We start from the raw sequence: 9,650 nt of genomic DNA, 5'->3' as shown, positions 1-9,650 counted from the left end.
GAGGAGAGTCTCGGATTAAGGTAAGCGCGCTTATTCATCAGGAATGTTTCAGTCTGAGCTTTACAGACTGAGCTCTGAGTCGCTCTCGAGAAGCTAAAGGCCAAACAGTAATCAAATGAAATTAAGCGAGAAATTTGACCGCTTTAGGTTTTAATTTCGGGGGAAGAGGACGATCACTCTTTTTAGGGTGGGATTGCTCCTCCTGACGGACCCCTGAAGTGGAGGGTAATTGGAGAGGCGTGTTTTGTTGTTTTTTTGTTAATTTATTTGGCTGATAAGGCCGCCGCTCGGAGCTCTAATCTACATTGGAATTGGCTTCATTTGCACGAAGATGTGGCCTTTTTAAAGCAGGCTTTACACAGCTCCACAACTAGTTAAAGAAAAAAAGGGGTCCCAATACACAGAAAGCCCCCCGAGAGCAGGACATGGCTCAGATCTGATAGTTAACCTGCTTAAAGAATGAAATTTTGATCGTAAAATTATGTGAGGTGTGCAATTCTTTTAAGAACTAGCATAACGAGGGAAACATACTTCATTGGTACACATGTGTATATATATATGTGTGTGTGTATATGTATGTATATATGTGTGTGTGTGTGTGTATGTGTGTATATATATATATATATATATAATCTATACACACACAGTTTTCAGATTTTTTTCATATCATTCTTTTTTTTCCTTTTTTCTTCCGCTCGGATTTTAATTTAGTAAAATATTTAAATTAAAAAAATGTAATAACTGCTCTTTTGAATATTGGACTGTTTCATTAAAGTGAGTGAGGCCTGAGGAATTCTCACACTTTACTGTAGCACCTATTTTATACTGGAGAATAAATTTATTAGACATTGAAACAAATACATAAAAAAAACTCAAACATTTGAAAATGAAGATTTTATATGAGCTGAGCTGAACTGAAGCCGTCGGACTGGACTGGACCAAAACAGCTTTATTAGCAAAGTAGCCCAATAATGAACAGCTGGCCTGACTAAATAAGTTGAGAATTAGAAAAATTACAGGTTTTTATTCCTCAAGAATTATAGAATTGTATAATTATGAGCAGCGAACAAAATCTGAAATTATGAAAAATTAGAAAATTTAGGTCTCGAATGAGTATTATTATTATTATTATTATTATTATTATTATTATTATTATTATTACTACTATTATTATTATTATGCTCTAAATTGTTCTAAGTGTGATGACCTGAACTACATTGGGTTAATTTTTTAACAGTATAGTTAACAATCTTTAAAACAAAATCAACGGTTTTGTTGGGTTTTTTTTTCCAAATTTAAATTAATACTTTAATTGAAGCAAATCAAAAATTATACTTCAGATCAGCAAAATCAGCATTTTTATTCATCCAGATTCTTACAAATCAGTTTCTGTTCCACTTTACAGTCTATAATCTAAATCTGTTCTGAAATGTTTGGGACTTTTTTCAGATTTGTCAGTTTGTTGTCTCGCGCTCTCCGTGTTTCCAGGCTTTCAGAGCGACTCTCTGTCTCTGTGTTCTCCTGCGTGCTGAGTGTCCTGATGAAGCTCTTCTGTCTGTTTCAGTCTCCTGATTTTGGCTCCGTCCTCCGTCAAAGTGCAACATCGGGCTAAATCAGCGTGCTGGTCAGATCTGGGGGGACCCGGGACTGCCTCTAGCATGATGTCTTACCTCAAACAGCCCCCCTACGCCATGAACGGCCTGGGGCTGAGCGGGGCGGCCATGGACCTGCTGCATCCCTCCGTGGGCTACCCAGGTATTCACGCGCGCTCACCACGGACCTGTACTTTAATCAGGACGCTTATAGCCAGAGACACGCACACGCGCCCTGGACGAGCCACTAACGCGCATCTACTCAATCTGACTGATTTCTCCACGCGCGCTGTGGACGTGTTTATCCGGACACTCAGAATGGAGAGATTATTTTATTTTATGACTATAGTTGTTATTTCGCACAGCAGCTGACCAGGCGGAGCGGATTGAGCTCAGCTTTACCTTAGTCTTAGTCTGTTTCTGAGTTTTCTCTGAAAGTAACTTAACAGAGGAAAAACAAGCACATCTGTATTAGTTTATTCATTTGGAAGAGTTTCCTCTCTGATGTGCTTTGAGTGAGACAGCAGTCTTTCTGTCTGCTCTGTACTGAAATGTGTGCGATTCTGACTTCGTGTTTTTGTCCGGCAGAAAATAAATTTATATATCTAAATATTTGTATGTCTATTATATGATATATTAAAAATAGTATATAAATTTCTCTCTATAGTTGTGATAGTATAGTCTTTGTGTGTGTGTGTGTGTGTGTGTATATATATATATATATATATATATATATATATATATATATATATATATATATATATATATATATATATATATATATATATATATAAATATAAATAAAACGCACAAAGTTAATTTTTACTGCCGTTCAAACAAAAAGAATAATATTCAAAATATAATGGTATTTACTGATGATTTTCTCTGGTGAGAGTTCACACACACCCTATAGCGAGACCAAATATTCTCTTTGAGCACAACACGTCCACATTTATTTCACTTAAAACTGAAAACCTCACTCTTACAAACTTTAACACTTTAAAGAAATATAAATGAAAAATTTCCCATAGTAACTTGCTTTATATATTTGTTCAACACTTTATATGACAATTAAAAGCTTAATGTTTTACCGTTTTGGGCTTTTTTTGCACGGGTGTGTGACTTGTGCAAATGTAAAATTTTTATTTATGTTTTTTAAGTTAACTCGGCAAATAATCAGAAATTATGCAGTATTAGTTATTTATATTATATATATATTTAATACTGTATTGAAGGGTGTTCTCTAGATCATGTATTAACTTTAACTTAGCAAATCAACAAAACGTGTTAATTGTTGATCGACTGTATAATACACATTTCATTAATTTTTTTATTACCTATTTTTAAATATTTCCTTTTATTTCATATTTGTCTTACTCTCAAATATTCAGTCATTTCTCGATGTGCTTTATCTAAAGGTTTCTGTTTGTTTTTAGCAGCCACGCCCAGAAAGCAGCGGCGGGAGAGGACGACGTTCACGCGCTCGCAGCTGGACGTTCTGGAGGCGCTATTCGCAAAAACGCGCTACCCGGACATCTTCATGCGGGAGGAAGTGGCGCTAAAAATCAATCTGCCGGAGTCCAGAGTGCAGGTATGGCTGACCAAACGACTCTTCGCTTCCCACACCGTTTATTCAGCGGCCCGCGAGCCCACAAGTCCCTGCGCGTCCTTAGTTCACACGCTAACTTTGCGCGTTTTGTGCTAGTGCTCCTCAGCGCCCTCTATCGGTTCTCTAGCTGCACTATTTCGCAGTGATTAAGGGCCGGTATTGTGGTTTGTCCAGTCAGCGCTGCTTCATTGGAGATGCATTTATCTGATTTGCTGTGTAGATTTGCTAGCTTACATATGGAGGCAGCTTCTCAGGTTCCTCAGCTATCAGACTGTCCCATTTGAGGCCTGTTTGAGGTTTCTGACTTGACCCAGTTACTGATGGGTCTGATGTTTGACAGGGAGTGAACACTAAATCCCACATACCTAAAGGCCTGTTGGTGTGGAAGCAGACTGGCCGCTCTGACGGAGGGCTGGTGCTGGTTCAAACTGAAGGGTGCAGTTGTGCTTCTTGCGGTGACGTGCTTCTTAGTCATTACTAATGATTTATGGACTTGGGTTTGTACATCAAAATTACTTGGTGTATTTAATTATGCCACACATTTCTATCCAGTCAGTATACCAGGACTTTGTTTACCTCGATATAAAATTCAACGGCTGTTGGAACAAGTATTGAAATATTTCAGTTTCATTGCAGTGGAATTCTTTTTGGTTTTCATTCACTGAAATGCACTTTCATTCATTTTTGTCCATTTTTATGTAAATAAGTTCCACAATTAACATACTTAATGTCAACATATTATCGGTTTGAACCCTGTAGGTTCTCTTTTTAGAGTGTATATTGAGGAAGAGCATGTTCCTCTCTCCTGAGCTAGTTTTATTTGCTCTCCAGTGAGTGCGTATGTGAAACGAAACGCTCTAGATGGACCCTCCTCATGCTATTGAATTACCATCTCTGGTGAGAAACTCAATAGCCTACTATCTCCCTGCCACCTCCATGTGCTGTAATGAGATCCACAGGCCTGAACAGAGAGAGGCTCCATGCAAATGAATGCGACTAACGGCCAATAACTAGTCATTCTGCGCACTGTTGATGTACAATAGCTCTCCAGCCTGTCCTTCAGAATTGCACGAAAGGTCTCTTTAATCATTTAATGGAGGCTCTGGAGGGCTTGTTTTTCCCAAGTGCTGGAAGAAGTGAAGTGAAGTATGTTGGTTTCGGTTGGTTTTAACGCCTGCGCATGTTATTTTTTTTTCCAGGTGTGGTTTAAGAACCGTCGGGCCAAGTGCAGGCAGCAGCAGCAGAGCGGAGGGAGCAGCACCAAAGCTCGGCCGGTCAAGAAGAAGTCGTCCCCCACACGGGAGAGCACGGGCTCCGAGAGCAGTGGTCAGTTCACCCCTCCAGCCGTGTCCAGCACGGGCTCCTCGTCCTCCTCCTCCTCGTCCACCGCCAACAACAACAACAACAACACGGGCATCAGCAGCACATCTACCTCCATCAGCACCGTGTCATCCATCTGGAGCCCAGCCATTTCGCCTGGTTCTGCCCCTCCCTCCGCCTCGCTCCCGGACCCCATGCCGCCCTCCAACACCTCCTGCATGCAGCGGTCGGTCTCAGGCTCGGCTGGCTCTTCCTACCCCATGTCCTACAACCAGACGGCGGGCTACGGCCAAGGCTACCCGACCCCATCCAGCTCCTACTTCAGCGGGGTGGACTGCGGCTCTTACCTGACCCCCATGCACTCGCACCCCCACCACCCCCATCAGCTTAGCCCCATGACGCCGTCATCCATGTCCACGCACCCCCACCACCACATCAGCCAGTCTTCAGGTCACCACCACCATCACCACCACCACCACCAGGCCTACAGCGGCGCCGGGCTGACCTTCAACTCCTCCGACTGCCTGGATTACAAGGAGCAGACGGCTTCCTCCTGGAAGATCAACTTCAACGCCACGGACTGTTTGGACTACAAAGACCAGGCGTCCTGGAGGTTCCAAGTCTTGTGATCTTCTTCTCCTTCTTCTCCTACTACTTCTACTTCTTCTCCTTCTTCTTCTTCTTCTTCTTATTCTGGTGGTTTTCTTTTCTTCCTCACCCTTTTTCCACCCCACCGAACCACTCCATACTCCCCCTCTCTGTTTTTAATAGTGTGCTGAGTTTATTAAAAAGATTTTAAAAAAAGTTATATGGACTTAACAAAATAGTTAGATGTTTTTCTAAACAAAAAAAAGAAAGCCCCTCCCAAGATTCTCAAGAGAAAGAACCAGCAGATCTGTGGACAAGAATCAAAAAAGCCAGTTCTCTACAATGAAGGGATGAAGATGCAGAATTCTGGACGGTTTTAAAGTGTTTTTTAACCCACATGCCCTCAAAATCTTTGGATTATTATTATGGTTATCATTATTAATATTATTATTTTCCCCCTCATCACCAGACTCTGAACCCTCAGCAACCAGGTTTTACCCCCCTGTACAGCCTACAGCCGTTTCCTTTTCTTCAGTGCTCATTTTGTTTTTTAGGTTGCGAGAGATTTTTAGTCAGCTTCAAGCTGAATCTTGTACATATGTATTTGGGTCAGTTACAGTGACCATATTTAGTTGGTGTTGCTGGATTTGAAAATGGTTTAATAAGACTTTGAGACGACTTTATGTAAACCTTTTTCTTTTTTCCTCCCCTCAAATATTCCAAAGATCAAAAAAGAAAAAAAAATCAGAAATTTGGCCGCTGGACTCGATTTGATATGCTGATCAATAACAATAACTTCGGTTTTGTTACCCTGGGAGAAAGAAAAAAGAAAACTTTTATATGGAGAACACGTGGGGAAAAAACAAAGTCAGAAAAAAAGCTGTAAATTTAGAGTAGGTAAATTTGGCTATGATTATTTCATTCGAATAATCGGAAGTTTCAACCAAAATTCGATGAACGACAAAATTGGGTGATGATCGGGAGTTCTGGAGGTTTCTTCACGGAGGCTCAGCGCTGATGTGGGCAGCACTTGACAGACTTTTGGGTGCTTGTTGTTGGAGGGATGGGGATGTGAAGACTTGTTTTCTCCCAGAACGCCAGTGAAATGTTGAATGTATTTCAGGCGCAGGCCATTCCATTCCTGTCCGTCATAATAAAGAACAGTTAACTACCAGCTTCTTCTTTACACGTCTGTGTGGAGGGGTGGGAGGTGGAGGGCGGGGGGGGGGTCCATCGATTACTCCCACCATCAGCGTTCATTTACAAAGACACGTTTTAAAGCTGGAAGAGTGAGTAACACAGCAGCTCTAGAGGGTCTTCTCTCTCAGGCCGGGGGGACACGCGCGTTTCTCTAATGCGCTCTTTTCTTTTTAGGGAGAAAGTCCGAAATAACGGCTCTGTTAACTGCTGGGACGTTCTCTCTCTCTCTTTCTCTCTCTCTCGCTCTCTCTCTTCCTCGCGCTCACACCGTCCACTGAGTAATTGGGTCAGCGTTTAATTCAGAGAGTAAAACAATTGCGGAATTTAGCAATTTTTACAATTTAATTTCTGATCTAATTTAGTTTCATGTGTATTTTTTCTTTTTTGTCTGCAAATCCATTAGTAAAGCACTGACCCTAGTCCAGTTTTCCTCACATGTATTTAGAACCATTAGTTAACATCCTGCTGGACAAAACAGCCCCGAAACATTTATTAGGCTTTTGATGGAGCCCTAATTGAATGCGCATGCGTAATTGCCTCCATTTCTCCGTTTCTCCTAAATCCGCCCTGGAGCCAAACGGCCGCTTCTGATTGGGTAATTATGAGGGCGGGTGTCCAGGGTTAATGGGTCAAAAGCGGTGAGGGGGGGGCAGCGGGGCGGAAAAGGTGGCTAGCTCCGCAAAGCTGGAATTAAAAAGCGCTAAAAACGCGGATAAAATTTAAGAACTAACTAACTAACTAACTAACTAACTAAATAAATAAATAAATAAATAAATGGTTACATCCGTCACTGTAACTCAAAGCTGCTTCTTCCAGATATCAGTTTAATTTAAAATTTCAGTGAAACTCACCCCGATCAGCCCAAATATAAATATATAAATGAATAAACAAATGTTTTCACTTCTCTTTATTCTGATTGGGTTTATTCTGTATCAAGTAAATGACCGTGTCTATGTGTGTAATTATTATTTTAGGTTTGAGTTTATTCCTGCAGCAGTTTAAACCTTTTCAGCATTTACTTTCTCCAATTTGGTCACTTTATTAAAAAAAAAGGAAAAAATAAAGCGGAGTGTGTTGGTAATTAGGGAAGAGACGCAGCGCGCGCCGCTGTGGGTTTAATATGGAAATGTATTAATATGTAGCAGCTGAATAAACATTTCACTCAGGAGGACATTAAACATGTTTGCGCTGCCGCTCGCGCGCGGTTTGGGGCACAAACATTTCTATAATTTAAATAATTAATCGCTAATAAAGGAATTATCACAGCGAGCACCTGCACGAGGGTGTGTGTGTGTGTATATATATATATATATATATATATATATATATATAAAATGTGTGTGTATATATGTATGAACATATATGTATGTATAGCCATTTATATATATACATGCACTCAAATACACATATATGCATGTATGAGTCGCAGTAATCGGATAATAATCGTAGAATTACAATTTTAATATTTCTGACGTCACGCATTAAACGCAACTGTCCATTCCGGTTTTAAAATTTTGTTTATTTGTTGTTATTTATTAAGGAGGTGTCGGTCGTGTTCGTCCTCGCGCTGAGTGTTTTTAATCCGCGCTCTGTTGTGTAATGTGTCGCGCGCAGGCGGGTCATACAGTAAAAGATGTTAAAGGCAGCGCGCGCTGAGGGTCTCTGTGCTGGATTGGGGGGAAATGAGGAGATTAAACGGGACTAAAGCGCAGTGATTTCGGAGGGATTTACACACGAGCCTAATGGGCGCTTATCGCACCCTCCTCATCCCAACAGCAGCGCGAACTCAGGACCAGCCCCGCTCTCCGTCTGAGGAGGACCCAGCCTTCCCTCCGTACACGCGCGCGCGCTCATCTCTCCTCACACACTTTGAGGCTTCACGTGTAACCAGCGTCTCACCTTAAACAGCGTTCATCTCCGTTTCGGTGGAGCATCGCTGAGCGCGTGCGCGCTGACTCTAATGACAGAGCTGAGTAGCCTGCGCTGCTTTTCTGTTGGAAAACAGCACAAAATAACAAATCGCTGCTGTCAGAACAAAACATCGCATCTCCATTTTTGTTGTTTTCCAGTTTGTGACGTAATTTGAAAATGTCTGTTGCTCTTTATATTGTGTGTAAATTTCATGATGAATGGACTAAAACAAACGGCCCAAAATTACTTGGAAAAACGTCTGGTTCCATTGACTTCCATTGTAAGTAAAGTGTGTGTTTTTATCCTTCTCCTGTAAAGTTACCATTTTGGAAATACGAGGTTTTGGTCCAACAGCAGCGAAATGTTTTAATTTCCTGTTCAAACCAGCAGCCCAGTCTGGGAGAGAGAGAGAGAGAGCGAACCACATTGTAGTTAAAAATAAACAAACAAACAAAATTCCAGCTCTGATTCCTCCCTGTAGTTCAGATCATTCTAATCTCGGTTTGTTTTGAAGACTGTTAAGATTTTATTGAAGGTGAATTCTGCTTATGTATCAAACTTTCTGCATAATTAAATAGTTATGATCAGAGTGGCTGGCACCATTTTAGAGAAAGTTACCAAGATTTGTTCAGTGGTGCTGATGGGAACCAGACGTCTGAAGAGCTTAACAGCTTCCTGAACAGGTTATAAATACACTGCCTGATACCGGAGACACTGATTTGCAGTTGTTTTGGCCTAAAACTTAAATAGTGAAAATATTTACAACACAGGGGCAGTTTTCACGAACAACAGTTGTTTTTCAGCTTTGTAGTGTAGGTTCACTGGTGGTTTGGATTGTAAATAAAATTAGGCTATTTGTGTTGTAGTCATGGTGACCCCTGGTTCCTATCACCACCACTGTAAAGAAGTCTGAGTCTCTACAATGAACCGTTTAGCCACTCTGAATGACTTAACATCTCAGTGATTGGGATGATTATGCAGAAATAAAATATTAAAAATCAGTTGAATTCCCCTTTTTTTAAAGCATAAGCAAGGACTGATTTTAGTGTAAAGCTGTGGAAGTACATTTAATTCATGAATGTATGTGCGCATTAGTCACTTTTACTAGTGCATATTCTCCATTATAATCTGGGTTTTGTGGTGATCACTCATATTACTGGAATTTAAACTGATTAGACACCAGGTTTACTTACAACAGCTACAACTAGGGGTGGCCAACATAATATTCTATCCGTATTGTGATAAATTACATGATCTGTTGTGTAAGTTGTGGATGTTGTCAGTATTGAACAACTGCATAATGAACGTAATGAACAACAGCGTAATTATTCCTGTTCACTGTGCAGCACAGTGTGTGAAACAGTGAGGTTTTAAACGTGGCACTGCTGGTGCATTCAGTTCCAATTAAAACTAAATACTATATGTTTTAA

General features: G+C 40.8%; 1 protein-coding gene across 1 annotated transcript; it reads left to right on the top strand.

Moving 5' to 3' along the window:
• otx1 (orthodenticle homeobox 1) lies at nt 1-5,192 on the top strand. Its single transcript, XM_036593364.1, has 4 exons — nt 1-20; nt 1,565-1,755; nt 3,029-3,183; nt 4,401-5,192. Exons 2-4 carry the CDS (start codon nt 1,659-1,661, stop codon nt 5,148-5,150), a joined length of 1,002 nt encoding a protein of 333 aa, XP_036449257.1. The 5' UTR covers nt 1-20; nt 1,565-1,658; the 3' UTR covers nt 5,151-5,192.
• The last annotated feature ends 4,458 nt before the right edge of the window (nt 5,193-9,650 follow it).

Source organism: Colossoma macropomum, unplaced genomic scaffold (genome assembly GCF_904425465.1).
Source record: "Colossoma macropomum unplaced genomic scaffold, Colossoma_macropomum, whole genome shotgun sequence".
NCBI lineage: Eukaryota > Metazoa > Chordata > Actinopteri > Characiformes > Serrasalmidae > Colossoma > Colossoma macropomum.
Note: the sequence above shows the minus strand (reverse complement) of the source record. Positions and strands in the feature narration are given on the sequence as shown.

Excerpts from the sequence above, each read along its gene's own strand:
- otx1 (XM_036593364.1), top strand. The coding sequence starts at position 1,659 with ATGATGTCTTACCTCAAACAGCCCCCCTACGCCATGAACGGCCTGGGG. Across the intron at positions 1,756-3,028 it reads TCCCTCCGTGGGCTACCCAG|CAGCCACGCCCAGAAAGCAG; the intron begins GTATTCACGCGC and ends GTTTGTTTTTAG. Across the intron at positions 3,184-4,400 it reads TGCCGGAGTCCAGAGTGCAG|GTGTGGTTTAAGAACCGTCG; the intron begins GTATGGCTGACC and ends TTTTTTTTCCAG.